The following is a 23,525-nucleotide window of genomic DNA, read 5'->3' on the forward strand; positions in this document are numbered from 1 at the left end:
ACATGAGTGAAATCATATGGTGTCTTTTTCTAACTGACTTATTTCACTTACCATTGTACTCTCTAGCTCTATCTGTATGTTTGCAGATGGCAAGATTTTATTCTTTTTTATGCTGAGTAATATTCCGTTGTATAGATATACCACATCTTTATCCATTCATCTATTGATGAACACTTGGGCTGCTTCCACAATTTGGCTATTGTAAATAATTTTGCGGTAAACACAAGGGTACATATATTTTTCCGAATTAGTGTTTTTTTCTTCTTTTTATTCTTTGGTTAAAAATCCAGTAGTTGGAACACTGGATCATAGGGTAATTCTCTTCTTAATTTTTTGAGGAAACTCCGTACTGTTTTACACAGTGGCTGCACCAGTTTGCATCCCCACCAATAGTGCAGAAGGGTTCCTTTTTCTCTATATCCTTACCAAGATTTGTTTTTTGTGTTTTTGATTTTGGCCATTCTGATAGGTGTGAAGTGATATCTCATTGTGGTTTTGATTTGCATTTCCCTGATGATTAGTGATGTTGAGCATCTTTTCATTTGTCTGTTGGCCATCTGTATGTCTTCTTTGGAGAAGTGTCTTCTCACGTCCTCTCCCATTTTTTATTTGGATTATTTGGGGTATTTTTGGTGTTGAGTTGTGTAAAATCTTTATATGTTTTGGATATTACCCTTTATTGGATATGTCATTTGCAAATACCTGCTCCCATTCAGTAGGTTGTCTTTTGGTTTTGTTGTTTCCTTTGCTGTGGAGAAGCTTTTTATTTTGATGTAATCCCAATCATTTTTTTTTTTTTTGCTTTTATTTCCCTTATCTTAAGAGACATATCTAGAAAAATGTTGCTATGGCCAGTATCAGAGATATTACTGCCTATGCTCTCTGCTAGGATTTTTATAATTTCAGGTCTCACATTTAGGTCCTCAATCCATTTTGAATTTATTTTTGTGCATGGTGTAAGAAAATAGTCCAATTTCATTCTTTTGAATGTAGCTGTCCAGTCTTCCCAATATCATTTGTTGAAGAGATTCATTTTCCCATTGCATATTCTAGCATTGTTTGTCAAAGATTAATTGACCATTTAATTTTGCATCTATTTCTGGATTCTATTCTGTTCCATTGATCTATGTATCTATTTTTGTGCCAATACCATACTGTTTTGATTACTACACCTTTGCAATATAACTTGAAATCTGGAATTGTGATACTTCCAGCTTTGTTCTTCTTTTTAAGATTGCTTTGGCTATTTGGGGTCTTTTGTGGTTCCATACAGACTTTAGGATTATTTCTTCTAGTTCTGTGAAAAATGCTGTTGGTGTGATAGGCTGTGATTGATAGGGATTGCATTAAATTTGGAAACTGCTTTTACATTTTAACAATATTTGTTCTTTATTTTTGTAATGTTCATTATTTATTTTGAGAGAGAGAGAGAGAGAGAGAGCCAGCATGCATGAGCCAGGGAGGGTCAGAGACAGAGAGACAGAGAATCCCACAGAGTCCAATGTGGGCTTGATACCATGACCTTGGGATCACGACCTGAGCCTAAATCAAAGTCACATGCTCATCTGATTGAGTCACTCAGGTGCCCCAACAATATTTGTTCTTTCAATCCATGAGCATGAAATTATTTTAAAAATTTTTTAAATGTTTATTTATTTTTGAGAGAGACTGTGTGTGTGTGTGTGTGTGTGTGTGTGTGTGTGTGAGCAGGGAAGGGGAAAAGAGAGAGGGAGACACAGAATGCAAAGCAGACTTTAGGTTTTGAGCTGTCAGCACAGAGCCTGATGTGGGAGTCAAACTCACTAACGGTGAGATCATGACCTGAGCGGAATTTGGACACTTAACCCACTGAGCCACCCAGGTGCCCTGCATGTAATATTTTTCCATTTGTTTGTATCGTCTTTAATTTCTTTCATTGGTGTTTTATAGTTCTCAGAGTATAGGCCTTTCACCTCCTTGGTTAAGTTTATTCCTAGATATTTTATTATTTTTGGTGCTGTTTATAAATAGAATTATTTTCTTACTTTTTCTTTCTTCTGCTTTATTATTAGTGTATAGAAATGCAATGAATTTCTGTATATCAATTTTATATCCTGCAACCTTACTGAATGCATTGATCAGCTCTGGTAGTTTTTTGGTGGGGTCTTTAGAGTTTTCTATATCTAGGATCATGTCATGTGCAAATAGTGCAAATTTTATTCCTTTTTTACTAGTTTGGTTACCTTTTATTTCTTTTTATTGTCTAATTGCTGTAGCTAAAACTTCCGGTACTATGTTTAATAAGAACATAGTGAGAGTGGACATCCTTGTCTTGTTCCTGACCTCGGGAAAAGCTCTCAGTTTTCACCATTGAGTATGATGTTGACTTTGTCAAATGCTTTTCTGCATGTGTTGAAATAATTATATGGTTTTAACCCTTTCTTTTGGTGTTGTGATGTATCGCATTGATTGATTTGCAAATATTGACCACATGCACCTTTGTATCCCAGGAATAAATCCCACTTGATCATGGCAAATGATTTTTTTAATGTATTGTTGGTTTCAATTTTCAAATATTTTATTGAGGATTTTCACATCTATATTTATCAGAGATATTGGCATGTAGTTCTTTTTCTGGTAGTGTCTTTATTTGGTTTTGGTATCAGGGTAATGCTGGCCTCATAGAATGAATTTGGAAGCTTTCCTTCCTCTTCTATTTTTTGGAATAATTTGAGAAGAATACATATTAACTGTTCTTTAAATTTTTGGTTGAATTCACCTGTGAAGTCTTCTGGTCCTGGACTTTCGTTTGCTGTGAGTTTTTGATTTCTGAGTCAATTTCATTGCTGGTAATTCGTCTGTTCAAATTTTCTATTTCTTCTTTTTTCTTTATTCTGAGAGAGACAGAGAGGGAGAGAGAGAGAATCCCAAGCAGGCTCCCTGCTGTCAGCACAGAGCCTGCCACAGGGCTTAATCCCACAAATTGTGGGATTATGACCTCAGCCCAGATCAAGAGTTGGACGCTCAACTGACTGAGACACCCAGGTGCCCCTCTAGTTCCTCTTGATTCAATTTTTGGAGGCTATATGTTTCTAGGAATTTATTCATTTTTTCTAGATTGTCCCATTTGTTGACATATAATTTTCATATTTTCTCATAATCCTTTATATTTCTGTGGTGTTGGTTGTTATTTATCTTCTTTATATATATATAATAAATAAAAAACTATATATATTTATATCTATATAAAATATAGATATATTTTAAGTTTATTTATTTATTTTGAAAGAGAGGGGCGAGAGGCAGAGACAGAGGTCAAAAGAGAATCTCAAGCAGGCTCCACACTGTCTGCCATGGAGCTTGATCCTATGACTGAGATCATTACCTGAGCCCAGATCAAGAGTTGGACATTCAACTGACTGAGCCACCCAGGTGCCCTCCTATTTCATTTAGGATTTTGTTTATTTGAGTCCTCTGTCTTTCTTTCTATTTTTTTTCCTGATGAGTGTGGCTAAAGGTCTATCTACTTTGTTGATCTTTTCAAAGAAAAGCTCCTGGTTTCTGGATCTGTTCTGTTGTTTGTTTGTTTTTAACTTCTATTTTTGCAGGACCTGCTTTTGCCACAGAACTTTGGCAAACAAAGAAACAGTTCTTACCCAGTGATCTCCTCAGGGCTAAATACATAGATAGCAGATACAAAAAGTTATCTACTGGTCTTTCCCAGGAGTAAGTCTATTTGAGTATTTGAAAAGCTACTGGCTGAGAGCCTAAATTCCGATCAACCTGCATATAGATGATAACTGAGATCCTCCTTTTGGAATATTGACAAGTCTTAGCACATCCTCAACTACTGTGAGCTACTCTTAATAAAGATAGCAGCGTGGACATTCACAAAGTTTTGAGAGACAACCAAAAGTTCAGCCCAGGCTAAATGATAAGATTCACCTCCTACATGAGACCACTCCCTCAAAACTGGGAGAGGTAGCTCTTTGATCTAAAGTGCAGAAACCTATGAAGAGTGGTAAGAAAAATGAAGAAACAGAATATATTTCAAACAAAAGAACAAGATAAAACAGATCTTAATGAAATGTTGATGTATGATTTACCTGATACTGAATTGAAAACAATGGTCATTAAGATGCTTATGTGAGGTCTGGAGAACAATGCATGAACAAAGTGAGAATTTCAACACAAAGATAGAGAATATAAGAAAATACCAAACAGAAGTCACAGATACAGAAGGTAGAATAACTGCACTGAAAATTTTAAAGAGAAGTTTAATATCAGATAGGTCAAGCAGAAAAAAGGGTCAGGGAACTTGAAGACATGGTAGTGGAATTCATTCAGTCAGAGATGCAAAAAAAAAAAAAGTGAATGAAAAAGACTTAAGATGGCTTAAAGGACTTATGGGATACTATCAAGAGGACCAGTATTCTCATTATAGAGGTCCCAGATGCAGAAGAAAGAGAGAAAGGTGCATAAAGCTTATTCAAAGAAATAATGGCTGAAAATTCCCTAACCAGAGGAAGGAAATGGACATTTGGATCCAGGAAGCCCAGAGAGTTGCTCTGTAGAATAAGAATCCAAAGAGACCCACAATGGGATACATTATAATTAATATATCAAAAGTTAAAGTCAAGAAAAAAACAGCTTGTTATGTATAAGGCAACACCAATAAGACTATCAGCAGACTTTTCAGCAGAATCTTTGCAGGCAATAAGGGAATAATGTATAATTAGAATTTGTGAAGAGAGAAGAATTTAAATGTTCTCACCAAACCAACCAAAACCAAAACAAAAAAATGATGAGTATGTGAGGGAATGGATGTGTTAATTAACTAGATGAAGAGAATACTTTCACATTTGTCAATTATATCTCAAAGAAGCTGAAATAAAAAAACGTGTTATTTAAGGAATGGAATCATAGGGGCTGTTTGTTATCATAGTATAATTTTACCTATCTTGGCTGATGCACTGATCATATTTAAATGAATCTGGGGAATCTGGCTTAGACCTTGTAGTCAGTCATCAAGTGGACCCACACTCACCTTCATTTTCATGAATTATGTGCCAGATCATGATATGCACCCTCAGATTCTCAAACAATTGGGAATATTTCCCCCTACCCATCTATTTTCAAAGTGTGTCTTTAGCTGACTTCAGGCATATTTGATAACTCATATCACATACAAATATAAGCATTCATACTTCATTCTCACAATATTTATGATTGATTAGGCTTGCCCATATTTTTCTGTTGCTCTGACAAATATCAATAGCATCTTTAAGATAAAGGCTTTTTAAAGTCCAAACTTTATAGTTGTATAAAGAGAAGAAAATTCAAAAGAGAAAAAATACTGTCATTTCTCCTGCCATCTAAACTTATTTCTGTGATCCTGTATTTCTTTCTTTTCTTTGTGCATATAACTTTATATTGCTTGTCATAGTTTACAAAGAATTTGTCATTTTCTCTATATTGTCAAAAATTTCATATTGTTTTATAGATTTCATAATTAACATTTTAATGGCTACAAATACTCCACTGAAATTGAAGAACATAATTTATTCCACAATTTCCTTATTGAGCTTTTAGGCTGCTCCTATTTTTAAAAAGAGTTACTATTAGAATAAATCATTTTAAACAAATATGCTAGACCACATACATCTAATCAACATTACTGTGTAAGTACCTTCTAAGTCTAAACACATTTTCTAACACAGGTGTCATTGATGTAAACATCTCTGATACTTCTTTTTTGAGATTGTCTTTAAAGCCAATTGATAAAGCTACACATTTAACAGTCATTTCCCAGCCAACTAGTTTTCAACAAAGCAGGAAAGAGTATCCAGTGGAAAAAAGACAGTCTCTTCAGCAAACGGTGCTGGGAAAACTGGGCAGTGACATGAAGAAGAATGAAACTAGACCACTTTCTTACACCATACACAAAAATAAATTCAAAATGGATGAAAGACCTAAATATGAAACAGGAAACCATCAAAATCCTAGAGGAGAAAACAGGCAGTAACCTCTTTGACCTTGACCACAGCAATTTCTTACTAGACATGTCTCCCAAGGCAAGGGAAATAAAAGCAAAAATGAACTCTTGGGACCTCATCAAGAAAAAAAGCTTCTATACAGTGAAGGAAACAATCAACAAAACTAAAAAGCAACCAACGGAATGAGAGAAGATATTTGCAAATAACATATCTAATAACGGGTTATTATCCAAAGTCTATAAAGAGGTTATCAAACTCACCACCCCCCAAATAATAATAATCCAGTGAAGAAATGTGCAGAAGACATGAATAGATACTTTACTAAAGAAGACACCCAGATGGCTAACAGACACATGAAAAGATGGTAACATTACTCATCATCAGAGAAATACAAATCAAAACCAAAATGAGATACCACCTCACACCTGTCAGAATGGCTAAAATTAACAACTCAGGAAACAACAGATGTTGGTGAGGATGCAAAGAAATGGGAACCCTTTTGCCCTGTTGGTGGGAATGGAAACTGGTGCAACCGCTCTGGAGAACAATATAGAGGTTCCTCAAAAAATTATAAATAGAATTACCCTATGACCCAGCAATTGCACAACTAGGTATTTACTCAAAGGATACTAGTGTGATGTTTCAAAAGGCCACATGCACCCCAGTGTTCATAGTAGCGCTATCAACAATAGCCAAATTATGGAAAGAGCCCAAATGTGAATTGATAAAGAAGATGTGGTATTTATATACAATGGAATATTACTCGGTGATCAAAATGAATGAAATCTTGCCATTTGCAACAATATGTATGGAATTAGGGTGTATTATGCTAAGTGAAATAAGTAAGTCAGAGAGACAAATATCATACGATTTCACTCCTATGTGGAATCTAAGAAACAAAGCAGCCAGACATAGGAGAAAGGAAGGAAAACCAAGATAAAAACAGAGGGAGGCAAACCATAAGAGACTCTTAAGTACAGACAATAAACTGAGGGTTGCTGGAAGGGAGGTAGGGAGGTGGGTCAAGGGATGGGCTAAATGGGTGATGGACGTAAGGAGGGCACTTGTTGGGATGAGCACTGGCTGTTGTATGTAAGTGATGAATCACTGGGTTCTACCCCTGAAACCAATACTACACTGTATGTTTACTTACATATTTATTTAACTTGAATTTAAATAAATAAATTTTTAAAAAGTTATTTTAGTCTTTTATATCTTGGTTTTGGATTCTACATCATTTGTTCTTTTGTTCATATTTTGGCTGTCTCCAAAAATCAATTCTAATTTTAAAGTACCTAATTTTACCTCCATTTTGACCATTTGGAAGGCTGCCAAAATGTTCTGAAGGCAATTTTAGAGGGAAAAGTTCCAAAAATATTTAGAGCAATGGGCAATTACTGCAATAACTGTGCAGCCTCCTGCAGTGATAGCTTTGGAGAGCTAACACTCCTTTTGTTATGTGGACTTGGGTAGGTCTGTTACTATATTCATTAAGTCCATAACTCTGTAGTCAACTCTTCATGAGAAGACTATCATCCCAAATAATCTCGCTTCCTTGAGAGCAGGGGTGATTCTTTCACAGAACCTGTATTCATGCCTTACAGATAGTACATACCTGTTATATATTTGTCATAGGTCTTTAGCAATGAATAATCTGTCTAGAATACACTTTTTCCATTGGCAAGCACCTACTTTTGAATACACTCTTCTGGTGAAGGCTTGAACTCTCTAACACTGGGACCAACAACATCTGCATCACCTGGGAATTTGTTAGAAACGCATATTACTTGGCCCCACTCTGCAACTCCTGAATCAGAAATTCTGGATGTTAGATACAATGATCTGTGCTTTATCAAAACCTCCATGTGATTCTGATACATAATACATGATCAAGAAATAGTAAAGTTTGGAAAAAACTAGAAATAAAGTCCCTGGAGATAATAGTATGATGGGAGAAAGTTGATGTCAGAGGCCATAGGTTATAAAACTCAATGTGTTCGGAGTACATATTCTGGACTAAAAATTGTGCTATAACACTGGGTACGTAAAAGCAAAAGAAAAAGATAATGTCTTTGTTTTCATAGAGTTGGTGGTCTAGGATAGGTAAAGGATGAGTAATAGATTAAAATATATAAATAGATACAATGCTCTGTAATACTCTAGTATAGAAGCATATGTAAATATGGGTGGTGATGATCATAAGTACCATTTATAAGCCACAAGTTATCTGTCAGGCACAGTGCAGTGCTTTCCATCACAATATATCATTTTTTCAGTCTGGCCATTAGAAGGAATATAAAGATTAAGAGGTTCTATGTGGCTTGAATAGGTTCCCTTGAATCTGGAAAGAAAATCTTAGTCTCAACATTCACTCTTCCTTGCCCAGAGCACTTGAGCCATTCATGAACCCTGCGTTTGTCAGTTCCCTTCAGGAATGGGTATATGGGCACCTATCTCAGAATTGATTTGCAGATTAAATAAGGTAATGTATGAAGTTGCTTAGCTCAGTATGTCCTAAATATTCAATAGATAGTAATGTCTTTATTTCTGTTGACAGTAATCATCAACATTACCACTACCAATATCATCAAAATCGTTATTATTTTTATTAGAGTGGTAAGTGACAACATAATATAGATTCTCTATGAGTTAAGAAGACAGACTGCCAGAGTTCAATTCTGGCTTTGTCAGCCTCTAGCCATGAGACCATGGCTTATCCTCTCTGTACTTCAATTTCCTTAACTCTAAGGTGGGGGCCTTGAGTGCTTACTTCATAGGGTTGTAGTGACTGGTAAATGAATTAATGCATGTCAAACACCCGGAACATGACCAGCCCTGTAGTGTATGCTCAGTAAGTGCTGGCTGGTATTATCATTAATTTGGAGCGGGGGGGGGGGGGGGGGGAGGTGGGGAATGTGCCACGGACTTCTCTGTCAGAGAGTTTAACTTCTCTCTATGGTATGTTGTGATTTTGATGGAAAGGTTTATGTTTTAGGGGCCCTTGGAATAAAAATATCACTATTCCTTAATTCTGTAGGCATTGAGGTTCCACTACTTAAGTAAAAGCCTTTTTGTGGTGCCTAAAAATAAGGGGGGGGGGAATAATACCAAAATAAAGCTTAAAAAAGGCCAAGGGGAAGAAAATTTTAAATCAAAGGGCAGGACATCCATTTTTACTTTATGGAAATGTATTATTTAAGCAAATTTACTGATAATGATGCACAGATGCTGTTTGTAGACACGATTTTCTTCCTTTGAAGTAACTGAGTGCTGATTTCCTATCTGTGCCAGCAGTGTTTTCTGAATTAATTCTGTGCCCCTCTATATCATTGTGGGAAAGAGAGCTTATACAACTTTTCTGAAGATTAGAAGACTAAAAGGTACCTATTGCCTCAGAGGCTGAGAAGATGTACGCAAATGTGAATAAACAGTTAAAACACTACCAGGTGCACAGGAAGAGTCCTTGAACACAAACACGATTGACATCAAGAAAATATTAGCTTTGTAATTCTGCCTGGATGGCACATTGATGGACCAGCACTGCAGAAGGATTCAGCTGCAAGCATTTCATGTAATTGATGGTGGAAGAAAAGAAAATTTCAACAGATATTTTGCTGTTAATTTGCCACAGGTGCTCAAATGCCTGTGACCTAGTATGTCAAGGATTCAAAATGCTACTGTGATAGCTTCAGGCTTTGCTTCCAGGTTATTTTACAGACTGTGGCATACATTTTTAAGAATTTAATTCTGTTTATTGGTAATGTTGCAGTTCACGATTACAATCTAACAGGATGAGTGTAGTTTCTCAGTCAAGTGGATATTAACTTAATTTATATCACTCAGATTCATGTTCAATTTTTTTATCATGTGCATTCTGTCTTCAGTTCTTTTATTTTAACTTAACATTATTTCATCTACATGTTTCCAGATACTGATTTTGGCCATTTACTTTCCATACCAGTCTTTCATATTCTTGCTACCTCTAATGGATTGTTTCTAGATTTTCACATTTATACACAGAGATGCAGGGAACATCTTAATATAAAATTTTTTTCTTATTTTATAATACTGCCAATGAGTTTGTTCTCCAAAGCAGAAGAAACAAAGTAAGAATTTTTATAGTTCTTGCTACATATTGGGAGATCACATTCTAGAAATATTAAACTAACAGTACCATCAGCATGGAATATGGTATGTATCTTTTGTGACTGCCTTATTTCACTTAGCATAATGCCCTCAATGTTTCATGTTGTAGCATATGTCAGAATTTCCTTCCTTTTTTTTTTAAATTTTTTTCTAACGTTTATTTATCTTTGAGACAGAGACAGAGCATGAACAGGGGAGGGGCAGAGAGAGAGGGAGACACAGAATCTGAAACAGGCTCCAGGCTCTGAGCTGTCAGCACAGAGCCCGATGTGGGGCTCGAACTCACGGACCGTGAGATCATGACCTGAGCCGAAGTCGGACGCTTAACCAACCAAGCCACCCAGGCGCCCCAAGAATTTCCTTCCTTTTTTAAGGCTGAATAATATTCCATTGCATGTATATACCACATTTTTTTTATCCATTTGTCTATTGATGAACACTGGGGTAACTTCCACATTTCAGCTATTGTGAATAATGCTGTTATGAACATGGGTGTACAAATACATCCTTGAGACCATGCTTTTAATTATTTTGGGTATAAGTCCAGAAGTGGAATTGCCAGATCATATGGTTATTCTTTATTTTTTAAGGAACCACCATACTATTTTCCTAAGTGTGTCCATTTTACATTCTCCATTATAGCACACCAGGGCTCTAATTTTTCTACCTTCTCACCAACACTTGTTATTTTCTGTTTTCCTAATAGGTGTGAGGTGGTATCTCATTAGTTTTGATTTGCATTTCCCTAATGATTAGTGATGTTGAGCATCTTCTCATGGGCTTATTGACCACTTGTATATTTTCTTTGTTGAAATATCTATTGAAGTCTTTTCCACTGTTGAATTGGGTTGTCTGGTTTCTGTCATTCAGTTTTGGGAGTTCTGTATTTATTCTGAATGTTAATTCCTTATCAGGGCTATGATTTGCAAGCATTTTCTCCCATTGTGTATATTGCCTTTTTACCTGTTGATATTGCCTTTTGATGCACAAAATTTTCTAATATTCATGAAATCTAATTTGTCTATTTTGTTGCCTTTACCTTTGATGTCATTTCCAAGAAATCAACGCCAAATCTAATGTCATGAAGCTTTTGTCCTATATTTTTCTTCTAGGAGTTTTATAGTTCTAGATCTTTTATTTAAATCTTTGATCCATTTTGAGTTAATTTTTCTGTATGATGTTAAATAAGAGTCCTACTTCATTCTTTTGCATGTGGATATCCAGTTTTCCCAGCACCATTTGTTGAAAAGTCTGCCCCATTGAAAGGTCTTTGCACCTGTCAAAACCCCATATATTTGAGGGTTTGTTTCTGGGCTCTCTATTCTATACCATTGGTCTATATGTCTGTGTTTATGCAAGTATAACACTATTTTGCTTGTGGTAGCTTTGTAGTAAGTTTTGGAATTAGGAAGTGTGAGTCTTCCAGATTTGTTCTTCTCTTTCAAGATTACTTTGGCTATTAAGGATCTATTGAGGTGCCATATAGATTTCAGGATGGGTTTTTCTATTTCTGCAAAGCACATATTTGGTATTTTGATAAGGATTGCATTGAAGCTGTTGAGTGCTTTGGGGAGTATTGACATCTTAACAGTATAAGTCTTCTATTGCTTCTCGGCCTTTTGGCTAAGATCAAGTGTAGTAACAATATAAGTCTTCTAATCCATGAAGATGTATTTGTTTTTGTTTATTTGTATTTTCTTTAATTGCTTTCAGCAGTGTTTTGTAGTTTTCATTGTATAAGTCATTCACCTTCTTGGTTAAGTTAATTCCTAAGTATTTTAGTCTTTTGATATTATTGTAAATGGAATTGTTTTTGTAATTTCCTTTTCAGACTGTTTGTTGTTCATGTATAGAAATGCATCTGATTTTTATGTGTTGGCTTTGTATCTTGTTACTTTGGTGAAATCACTTATTAGTCCTAACAGGTTTTTGTGTGGAATCTTTACTGTTTTCTACATATAGATCACATCATCTGTGAACACATGTAATTTTATTTTTCCTTTTCTAATTTAGATGCCTTCTTTTTCTTGCATGATTTCTCTGACAAGAACTTTCAGTACTGTGTTGAATAGAATTTGCAAAAGTTAGCATCCTTGCCTTGTTCCTGATTTTAGAGGAAAATCTTTCAGTTTTTCACCATTGAGTATAAAGTCCATCATGTCCAGGGCTTTTCCTTGTTAGGAGATTTTTAATTACTGATTCAGTTTCCTTACTAGTTAAAGATGTATTCAGATTTTCTATTTTTTTATGATTTCGAGTTGATAGGTTTCATGTTCCTAGAAATTTGGCCATTTCATTTAGGTTTTCCAGTTTGTTAGCATATAATTTTTCATATACTCTCTTATATCCTTTATTTCTGTGGAATCAGTAAGAAATGTCCCCAGTTTTATTGCTGACTTGAGTAATGTGACTGTTCTCTCTCTATTTTTTAGTCCATCTAGCTAAAGGTTTTTCAATTTTGTTGATCTTTTCCAAGGACCACTTTTGGCTTCATTGATTTTCTCTGCTGCTTTTCTATTCTCTGTTTCATTTATCTCTGCTCTAATCTTTGTTTCCTTTCTTTCACTAGCTTTGAGTTTAGTTTGTTCTTCTTTTTCTATTTCTAGTTACTTAAGTTGTAAAGTTTGATTGATTTGAGATCTTTCCTGTTTTTTAATGTAAGCATTTATTGCTATAAACTTCTCTTAGCAGTGCTTTGCTGCATTCTGTATGTTTTGGTATGTTGTGGTTTTGTTTTCATTCGTTTCTAAATATTTTATAATTTCCCTCATGATTTCTTCTTTGATCCATTGGCTGGTTAGGAGTGTGCAGTTTAATTTCCACAAATTTGTGACTTTTCATTTACCTTCTTTATCTAACTTCATTCTGTTGTGACCAGGGAAGATACTTTGCATGAAACATATCTTTTTATTGATCTATTTTATTATTATTTTAAAGTTTATTTATTTATTTTGAGACAGACAGAGAGAGCACAAGCAGAGGAGGGGCAGAGAGGGGGGCTGGACATAGGATCCAAAGCGGGGTCTGTGCTGACAGCAGAGCGCCTGATGCGGGGCTGGAACTCAGCTGAAACCAAGAGTCAGACACTTAACTGCGCCACCCAGGTGCCCCAATACATATCTTTTTAAATCTGTAGAGACACAGTTTGTGGCCTAAGGTGGTCTATCCTGGAAACTATTCCATGTCCTTGAGAAGACTGTGTATGCTGTTGTTGGATAGAGTGGTCTGTGAGATCTAGTGGGTTTATTGTGTTAAGTCCTCTGTTTCCTTACTTATCTTCTGTCTGGCTGTTCTGTGAAAAGGAGGTATATACGAAATGACTTCTAAAGGCTGAAGGAGACATAAAAGTGAAGAAAAAAATAAAGAAGTCCAGCTTGATTAGAAATGGTTTATTAAGGGGACTCGTGGACAGAAGTGTGTTTTAGGTGGGTACAAGGCGACCGGATCTCTGTAACTCCATCTCCCTTAGGACCTGCTTTTATAGCCCTAGAGTCTGAGAGTACATGCTGAGGGACTATCCAAGAGAAGAATGTTTAAGAACAGGTATGTGCCACAGGTTTCTCTATCCACTATTGAGAATTGAATATTGAAGTGTCAAATTGTTGTTCTAGAACAATCTATTTCTACATTCAATTCTGTCAGTTTTGGTTCATATATATTGATGGTCTATCATTAGGTACATAAATGTTTATAATTGTGAATATCTTCTTGCTGTATTGACACTTTTATTAATATATATAATGTTCTTCTTTGTCTCTTATAAACTTTTTGATTTAAAGTCCATTTTGTCTGGTATCAGTATAGCCACCCCTATTGTTTTTTAGTTAATATTTGCATGGAATATCTTTTTTCATCCTTTCATTTTCAAAATATTTCTGCCTTTAGCTGTAAAGTGAGTCTCTTTTAGATTGCATATAGTTGGATCATTAAAAAATCCATTTGCCAATCTCTGTCTTTTGATTAGAGATTTTAATCTATTTACATTTAAAGTAATTATTGCTAAGCAGGGTCTTATTTCTTTCATTTTGCTATTTGCTCCCTTTATGCCTTTCAGCTCTTTTTTTGTCCCTCATTTGCTGCATTACTGTCTTTTTTTTGTGTTTAGCTGATTTTTTGTAGTGGAATATTTACATTTCTTTTTCATTTGCTTTTGTTTATATTCTAGAGCTATTTCTTTGTGGTTACCATGGGGATTACATTGAATATCCTAAAGTTATAGTACTCTAATTTGAATTTATGCCAGCTTAACTTCAATAACATCTAAAAACTCTGCTCCTTTTCAGCTCTACCCCCATGCTTTTTGGTCATTGATATCACAAAATTACATCTTAATATGTTATGTGTCCCAAAACATAAACTAATGATTATTTTAAATGTATTGGTCTCTTAAATCATTTAGGAAACACAAAAATGAAGCTACAAACCGTTGTTACAATTAAAAATAGCTTTTATAATTGCCCATTTATTTCTCTTTATTGAGATCTTTATTTCTTTATATGGCTTCAAGTTACTGTCCAGTGTCCTTTCATCCTCTAGGACTCCCTTGAGCATTTCTTACAGGGCAGGTTTACTTCACTATCTTCCCAGAATCCTTTATAATGGCTTCTTCCAGTAACTTTAATTTTGGATTTATTTATTTGATTTGAAGCTGTATATTTTTGAAAAGAAAGGTTTAATATTAATATTTATAATTTTTAAATATGCAGTGCACCATTTATTTTGGTCTTGCAAATGTTGGGAATATATTTGGACACAAATAAAAAGAAATTTGACTCATTGTGGCTGTTTTAGTCAGTCTTCTTTAAGAAAAAGAGAACCAATAGGATACACACACACACACACACACACACACACACACACACATATAGTTTTATTATGAGGAATTGGCTTACATGATTATGGAGGCTGTGAAGTCACAAAATCCATAGCCAGCAAGCTGGCTAAATCAGTTAAGCTATATTCACAAAGTTATACAATCATCTATCACTATCCAATTTTAGAATATTGTCATCATCCCAAAAGGAAACCCCATACCTACTAGCATTCACTGCCCATTTTCCTCTCTCCTGACCAGCTCTAGGCAACCTAAATTTTACTTTTTACCTCTACCAATTTACCTATTCTAGACACTTCATATAAGTAGAATTTTACAGTATGTGGTCTTTTTTTACTTCTTTCACTTAAGATAATGTTTTCAAGTTTCATCCATGTTGTATCATGTATAAAACATAATTTTTTATTACTGAATAAGATTCCATTGTGTGGACATACAATTTGTTTGTCCGTTCATGAGCTAATGGACATAAAGTTGTTTTTTACCTTTGACTATTATTAATAATGCTGCTATGAACGTTTGTGTGCAAGTCTTTGTGTGAACATATATTATAAATTCTCTTGAATATAGACCTAGTAGTACATGTTTCACTTTTTAAGGGACTGCCAAATTGTTTTTCAAAGTGGCTATACCATTTTACATTCCCATCAGCAATGTACAAGCATTCAAATTTTTCTACATCCTTGCCAATACTTGTTTTTATCTTTTTGATCATAGCCATCCTAGTGGGTATGAAGTGACATTTCATAGTGGTTTTTTTCATAGTGGTTCTAATTTGCATTTTCCTGCTGTCTAATGATATTAAGCATCTTGTTACATGCTTATAATCTGTTTGTATACTTTACTTGAAGAATGTCTATTCATATTCTACCCATTTTTTAATTGGATAGCCATTTTATTTTTGAGATCTTAAGAGGTCTTTAGATATTTTAGATACAAGTGCCTTATCAGGTATATGATTTGCGAAGTTTTTCTCCCATTCTTTATGTTGTCTTTTCTCTTTTTGCTGGTGTCTTTTGAAATCCAGAAGTTTACAATTCTGATAATTCAATTTATCTATTTTTTTCTTTTGTTGCTTGTGATTTGGGTATTGTATCTAAGAAACAATTACTTACCCAAGGTCATGAAGTTTTATAGTTTTAGCTCCTACATTTAGGTCTGTGATTAATTTTTTAATTAATTTTTGTATATGTTGTGATACGTGAATACAACTTTATTCTCTTACATGTGGTTATTTGGTTGGCCCCAGCACTGTTTCTCTGAAAATATTTTTCTATATCCACTGAATTGTCTTGGCACCTTTGTTGAAAATGAATTGATCATTCTTTTAAAGGTTTATTTTTGGACTTTAAATTCTATTCTATTGATCTACCTATCCTTATACCAGTACCACACTCTCTTGCTACTATAGTTGTTTTTTTTTTTTTTTTTTTTTAATCATGAAGGAGTGTTAGATTTTGTCAAATGCTTTTTCAGCATCTGTTGGGGTGATCATGTGGTTGTTGTCCTTTTATATTATGTGATAAATTACATTCGTTGATTTTTGGATGTTAATCCAACCTTGCATTTCTGTGATAAATCTCTCTTGGCCATGATGTATAATCCTTTTCATTTGTTGCTGGTGTCAGTTTGTTTGCATTTTGTTGGATAGTTTTGGGTGGTTTTTTGTTTTTTTTTTTTGCATTTATATTTATAAAAGATGTTGGTCTGTAGTTTTCTTTTCTTCTGATACCTTTATCTGGTTTTGATATCAGTAATAGTGACCTTGTAGAACAAGTTGAAAAATGTTCCCTTATCTTATAGTTTTTGGAATAGTTTATAAAGAATTGGTATTAATTTTTAAATGTAATTGTTTTGAGTTTTTATGGCTTCCTTTATAGTATACCCTTTGCTATTGTTAAATTGCAAGCAGGGTTATAAATGGAGACAGAAAGGTATTGTTTAATGCTGATCATTTCCCTATAGAACAGTTGATGGCAAAGGTACAGTACTCCAAATAAAAGTGTTGAGTCTTTATTCTGCCTACTTCTGCTATACTACAGTGCTGGATACTGCACCACTGGGGGACGTTCTTAATTGCAGAAACAAATTATAAAGCTTTTATATTTTGAATTCAGAACCATAGTTGGAAGATGCCTTTCAGTGCTATTTTCTTCAGTGGAGTCATGTTAGGTACGTGCCTAACTTACTGTCCCCCACTTTAAGAACTCCTACCTGTAGCTTACTGGTACAAATTTGTTTAGAAATATAATTTAAACAAAAATGAGCAAGGATGAGAGAGAGAGAGAGAGAGAGAGAGAGAAGCGGGGGGGGGGGATCAAGAAATAGACTCTTAACTCTAGAGAACAAACTTTGGTTTGATGGTTACTGGAAGAGGTAGGTGGAGGGAGGGATTAAATAGGTGATGGGGATTAAGGAAAGTACTTGTTGTGATGAGCACTGGGTGTTGTATGGAAGTGTTGAATCACTGTATTATATACCTAAAACCAATATTACACTGTATGTTAACTAACTGGAATTTAAATAAAAACTTAAAAAAAAAGACTGTTGTGAAGTATTATACTTCTTAAATAAGAAAGTCTGAGAACAGGAAAGTTTGTTGAATCCCAGACATCATGTAAGGTAATCCAAACAATAAATATTTAGATTGTCTTCCTATGTGTTTCCAAGTACCTTTGGTCATTAGTCACTGTCAACTCAATGGGAAAAATTAACACTGAAGAAATAATAATAGCTAATGTTTACTAAATAATTACGATGTGCCAAACACTGTTTTAAGTTCTTTACATATACTATATCTTTTGTCTTCATAGCAATCTTATGGAGTCAATACTAATATTATTCTCCACTTTACAGATGTGAAAACTCAGAAACAGAGAGGTCATCTAAGTTGCTTCATGTCGTGTGGGTAGAAAATGGTAGAGCCAGGATTTTACCTAGGTTATGTGACCCCAAAGGCCACCTTGAACCAGGAGTCAGGGATTCAATTCAGGATTTCTGTATTACAATTTTTGAGTTTATAAGTCCTTTGTCCCTCTCTTGATGAAGACTAACATTTTCAGTCAACATTTAAGAAATGTTCATAAAGGAAGTGCTAAGATGGTTCTAAGGATTTGAAATTAAACAGTCTCTCTCTACAGGGATGATGTAATAGACAAGTTAACAAAATAAATATTTAGCATTTATTGAGTGCTGTGTTTCATGCATGGCAAGTTGACTCACTTGTATAAATTCACTGAATCTGCAAAATAACTCTATGAATTAAGGATGTATTATTATTATCACTTTTATTTATAGATGAAGCCACTGAAACAAATATATATAACTTGCTCAAGGTCAATTAGCAATAAGTGCCATAGCCCAGGTTTGAACCTGGATGGTCTTGCTCCAAAATCTCTGTTCTTAATCATTTTGCTATGCATTTTCTCTAAGGAAGTAAATGGTCATCTGACATTGTCACAACAATGCAGTCACACCAAGAAAGCAGTGATAAGACTGGAACATTGTGCTTATGCATGTGGAGGTTGGAATCACTTCTGTAGGAGAGAAATGTGTTGTGGCTGAGAGGAGGAGAAAGGCTTTTTCTGCAAATCTGAGACAACCTGAGACAAACATGGAAATAAGGAAAGAAAAATTACTTTTAAAAGGGAGGCCGTTAGCTTGTGCTTTACCAGACGATGGGAATGCGCTGATAGGGTGTGGTGCACACTTTGGAGCTGTGCCTGCTTGGTCCTGAGGGAGCTGTGGTTTGGGAGGGTTTAGAGTTGTGCCTCACGAGCGGAAAGGGTCAGTTTGAAAGAACAATTTTAGAAAGTGAGTTTGATAAACTCAATTAGCATGTATAGAGGTTGAACCAACAATAGATGAATAGAAACATCAATTACAAGTGTTTTTAGTAATCTAAGAAGCACCTGGAAATTAGGAAAAACTTGACCATAGGGGCAATATTTCTTTCTTAGTGCCAAAATTGTAATAGTTGTCTCTTTCTTGTGGCAGTAACATCAGGGAGCAGGGTTTATTCGGCACTTTTCTTCATGGACACACAAGCATGTCCCATTGTCCTAGTTTTCTTGCAAGGTGCCCTACTGTCTCTGTGTGTATGAGTGAGAAGAAAACGTGCCCAGAGCCGTCAGTGACCAGAAAGCTGGATGTGTGTGGGCAGTTTTCCTCCAGATGTGTGGGTCCTCTGGTCTGCAGCCTTGAGGGACTTGAGAGCTTTCTTGGTCTCCTTGAACACTTGCATTCACTCACCTCTTGGTCATGAAGGCACTGTTAATGTTCTTTTGAATTTGAGGAAACTTGCGACTTTAAAGGATCATCACATTATCAAAATAAATGTCATGTAATGTTTTCAATGAGATGATTGTAAAGTTGAGGTTTCTAAGTTATTTTTTACCAAAAGGAAAAATTATATTCAAAAGCAAATAATCCAGTATTGCCCACCCATCATATTTCTCATATGCAAATGGAAATCAGTGAGAATCAAATGTCAAATACAGACACTTAAAAAAATACTTTTGGTCTGTTTTTACTTTTAAGATGACCTGGTGCCTTCTTTTTCTCAAGTCCTCACACAGGTATTCAGGAATACCAAGATGGTGTGCCAAAAATCCCAACAGCCTGTATTACAGTGGAAGATGCAGAAATGATGTCAAGAATGGCTTCTCGTGGGAACAGAATTGTTATTCAGCTGAAGATGGGGGCAAAGAACTATCCAGATGCTGATTCCTTCAACACTGTAGCAGAGATCATTGGCAGCAAGTACCCAGAGCAGGTGAGTCAAGGAAATGGGTGGGCTGTCTTGGAGTAGGGTTTCATGGTCAAGTGTCAGTTTTTAGAGATGGTTGGGGAAAGAGAGAACCTGAATCTGCAGAGATGGTCCTTATAAACTCATTAATGGCAGGATCTTTGTATATATTTTTTCCAACCAAAAGTTCTACAACATATTGAAGGGTGGAATAGGATCCATGGTGTGGAAACTCAGCCTCTGAATAGCTGAGGGCACTACTTGTATATATGTGTTGTGTTTATTCCAACTAGAGCCAGGTTAGTATTTGAGATCATACCGATAGCTAATAGTTACTGTGCCTATTGTATGTATGGATTATGTTATTTGATTCTTTCAAAATTTAGTAAAGTTGGATTTATTTTCATCATTTTATAGGTGAGGAAACTAATGTAGAAGGTAGCTCAGGTGCCTAATGTCCACACAGCTAGTAAGTGGCTGGGAAAGGACTGAAACCTAGGACCTTATAAATGTTAAACCAGGTTTTATTTTATTTTATTTAAAAAAAAATTAAGTCTATTTGTTTATTTTGAGAGAGAAAGAGAGCGTGAGTGGGGGAGGAGTAGAGAGAGAGAGAGAGAGAGAGAGAGAGAATCCCAAGTAGGCTCCATACTGTCAGTGCAGAGCCCGATGTGGGGCTTGAACTCAGGAACTGTGAGCCAAAATCAAGAGTCAGACGTTTAACTGACTGAGCCACCCAGGCACCTCTAAACCAAGTCTTAGACCGCAGTAATTTCCAAAAGTATTTATTTTTCCTTGCAACATTTGAAAATCAAATAGTACTAGAGGCAGATCCATACTCTATGCTAGCTGAAGGTTAAATAAGTTTGGCAAGTTACTTATTCTGTGAGTCTTAGAGAACTTCCCCTCAAAGACAGAATGGTATAGGTAACTTACCAGGATTATCATGAGAACTCGATTAGCCTAGCACGTCAAATAGCCAGCACAGTGCTTGGCACAACATGGCACTCATTGAATGTAAGTTTACCTCATATGGCATCAAATGTACAAAAAGAAAAAACAAAACAAAACCAAACCAGTTTTGATAAGGTGTCTGGTATAAATTTCCTCTATTAATAGCTACTGAAATTCTAAAGTAGCACTTAAAGGAAGTGATTCCAGAATTTCAGACTTATTTTTGCTTAAGGAGATCAATGGGATGAAGGAAAAAGTGAATAGTGATAGAGAAACAAATCTTCCATACATGTCTTAACTCAGGACCTCTCCCAGACTTAAGGGTTTTGCTGCAGTAAAGGTTGGTTTTATGTTTGGGACCGTTTTCTTCCTTCCCAAATCACTTCCAGGACACGGGCATGCATCAGCTTTGGGGTTGTAGCCACAGGGATGATTGAAAAGCAAGATCTCGGTGGTACCACAGGGAGTCAAATAGCTGTAGAGAAACTCTAGTTTCAAACATTGAAAAAGCAAACAAACAAGTCCCTTGCCCTTTAGGGAACTGGTAACAACAGAAGAATCCAGAGTCTATATTCCAGCTACTAAGTAGTCAGACCCCTTAATGTGTAACCTTACCAGGTGTTTTCCCCAGTCAGTAGTTCCAGGATCTACTGGAAAAAGTGTTGCCATTTTTAAGGCTGTCAGTACAGGGCAGGAGGGGTTTAGGATTATCTGTGATCAGTTGTCTGGGCGAGCAGGCTACTCTGGCCCCTAGCCTGGGTGGCAAGTTGAGTGAGTTATGGGGACCCTTAGTCTGAAACAGCCAGGAGGTATCAAGGTCTGAGTTAAATCATTAAAGTAGAAGAGTTTCTGGGCATCTTCGAGCTGGGAATGCTCAGTCTGGCTACTCCTCAGTCTGGCATGATTTTTTTTTTAAATCAGCTTTATGGAAGTAAAATTACATGAATTTACCAAATTTAAGTTACAATTCAGTGAGCTTTGAAAAATGTATGCAGTAATGTAACCACTGCAATAATCATAATATAGAATATTTTCATCGCTCCAAACACTGCCTTGTGCCCCTTTGCTGTCCATCTCCTCCTGCCCCATGGTAACCACCGATCTGCTTTTGAGAACTATAGTTTTTTCTTCTCTGGAATTTCCAAGGAGTGGAATCACAGAATCTGTAGTCTTTCCTCTGTGGCTTCTTTCAGTCAGCATACTGCTTTTGAGATTATCCACATTGTTTTACCAATTGTCCATGCATTTCTATTGCTCCTGAGTGATATTTAATTGCATGGATATACCACAATTTGTTTATCCATTCAGCAGTTGTTGCACATTTGGGTGGTTTCTAGTTTTTGACTATTATGAGTAAAACTTATGTGACTATTCTTATATAGTCTTTCCGTGTACGCGTGTCTTCATTTCTCCTTGGGTAAATGCCTAGGAGTGGAATTGCTGGGCCAGCCTGAATATGAAGCAATCTGGTCGCCATCAAGTTGCCTCCATCTCTTAATTCTGTGCGATAGACTCTTTAGGTGGGTAGATTCCAGAGAAGTGGGTTATAAGTACACTGTTACCAAGATATACAAGGTAGAAGATTAACAGAAGCTCTTCCATAAAGAAGTTACGCTATTACTTCCACGGAAGGAATGTGGATGAGTGTAGTGAAGTCCATGTGACTGTTTTGGGGGGGTGGGGGTGGGAATCTGCCTTATACTCTGCCCAAAACCGCAGGGGATGCCCAGGCTGTGAAGGGAAGCAGCAAGCATGTATCATTCCCCCCCAGGCATCAGTGAGTTAAGGAACCTGAGTAAGCACAGTCTATCCCTGATAAATTCTATCTCTTCCAAGAAGCTTCCTTTGGTAACCTTCACCTCATCCCGGCACTGTGTGCTGTTATGATATCATTGTTACGGTGTCATCTTCCCGCCAGAGCTTGCAAATGCCCTGAGCAGACACAATGTTTACTTTTTTTTTTTTTTTTTTCCTTGCTTTTCACTAATGCCTATCTCAGGACTTGGCATGTAGTAGCTTCTCGAAAACATATTTTGTTTCAGTAAAATGAAAAGAGGAAATGAAGGAGAAAATGGTTGGAGAATTTTCTTAATCCTTTAATATCTAGAAGTTCTCCTGCCACATTCAGAACACCGATTATCCATTGGCATATTGGACATCACTCCTAAATGCAGCTCTGTATGTCCAAACCTGAACAACTCAACTCCCTCATGCCTGATCACTTGCCTTAGTTTCTCATCTCTGTGAAAGGAACCATATTTACCTGTCAGCCCGTTTAGAGAATGTCACAGTATTTTTCATTGTCTCCTCTTTATCTATAGCCTGGTACCACATCCTTTTAAGTCTACTTTCTGCATATTAAAAAAAAATCTGTCCGTCTTGCCTTTACTGTAATGATCGTCCTAATTTAGGCCCTTGCTCTTCCCCCCATGATTTTTTTCTTCTAATATCTCCTCTATTTCTGTATTTTTGCAGTGTAGCTCAGAGCTATCTTACAACACTGATCTCCACATGGTGTTTCCCTGCTGTCAGGCCCCCTCTCCTGTTCCTATAAGATAAAGGTTATGATAAAGATAAATACTCAGTTATGAGTAATCAGAGGTGAGCAGAAGACAAAGGAAAAGAGACAAAGAGGGAAGAATTTGGGCAGGTTAAAAGGAAGGCAGTTATAGGTAAGAGGAAATTATGTAGTCCTGTTCATAAATGAGCAGAAAATGAGAATGAAGGAGGGGAAGGAAATTTATAATGGAGACTCAAATGCCAACTAAGACCTATTTTTTTCATTGACTGGTGAAGGAGTCTAGCTCTCCTAAACTCTGGCAAACTTTCCTAAAATCACTCAGTGCCAGTGATTTAATTATCAGTACAG

General features: G+C 35.9%; 1 protein-coding gene and 1 pseudogene across 6 annotated transcripts in view; both read left to right on the top strand.

The window, feature by feature from the left end:
* CPQ (carboxypeptidase Q) overlaps positions 1–23,525 on the top strand; it is a 545,816-nt gene that overhangs the window by 188,951 nt on the left and 333,340 nt on the right. For all 6 annotated transcript variants that reach the window (XM_053896083.1, XM_053896085.1, XM_053896084.1 and 3 more), the window contains exon 4: positions 19,522–19,729. In XM_053896083.1, the coding sequence (XP_053752058.1) occupies positions 19,522–19,729 (208 nt within the window). The remainder of the gene's footprint in view (positions 1–19,521; positions 19,730–23,525) is intronic.
* On the top strand, positions 11,725–11,820 carry LOC128775380 (U2 spliceosomal RNA; annotated as a pseudogene).

The sequence above is a fragment of the Panthera pardus genome, unplaced genomic scaffold (genome assembly GCF_024362965.1).
Source record: "Panthera pardus isolate Hobbes unplaced genomic scaffold, ASM2436296v1 HiC_scaffold_7, whole genome shotgun sequence".
Classification (NCBI taxonomy): domain Eukaryota; kingdom Metazoa; phylum Chordata; class Mammalia; order Carnivora; family Felidae; genus Panthera; species Panthera pardus.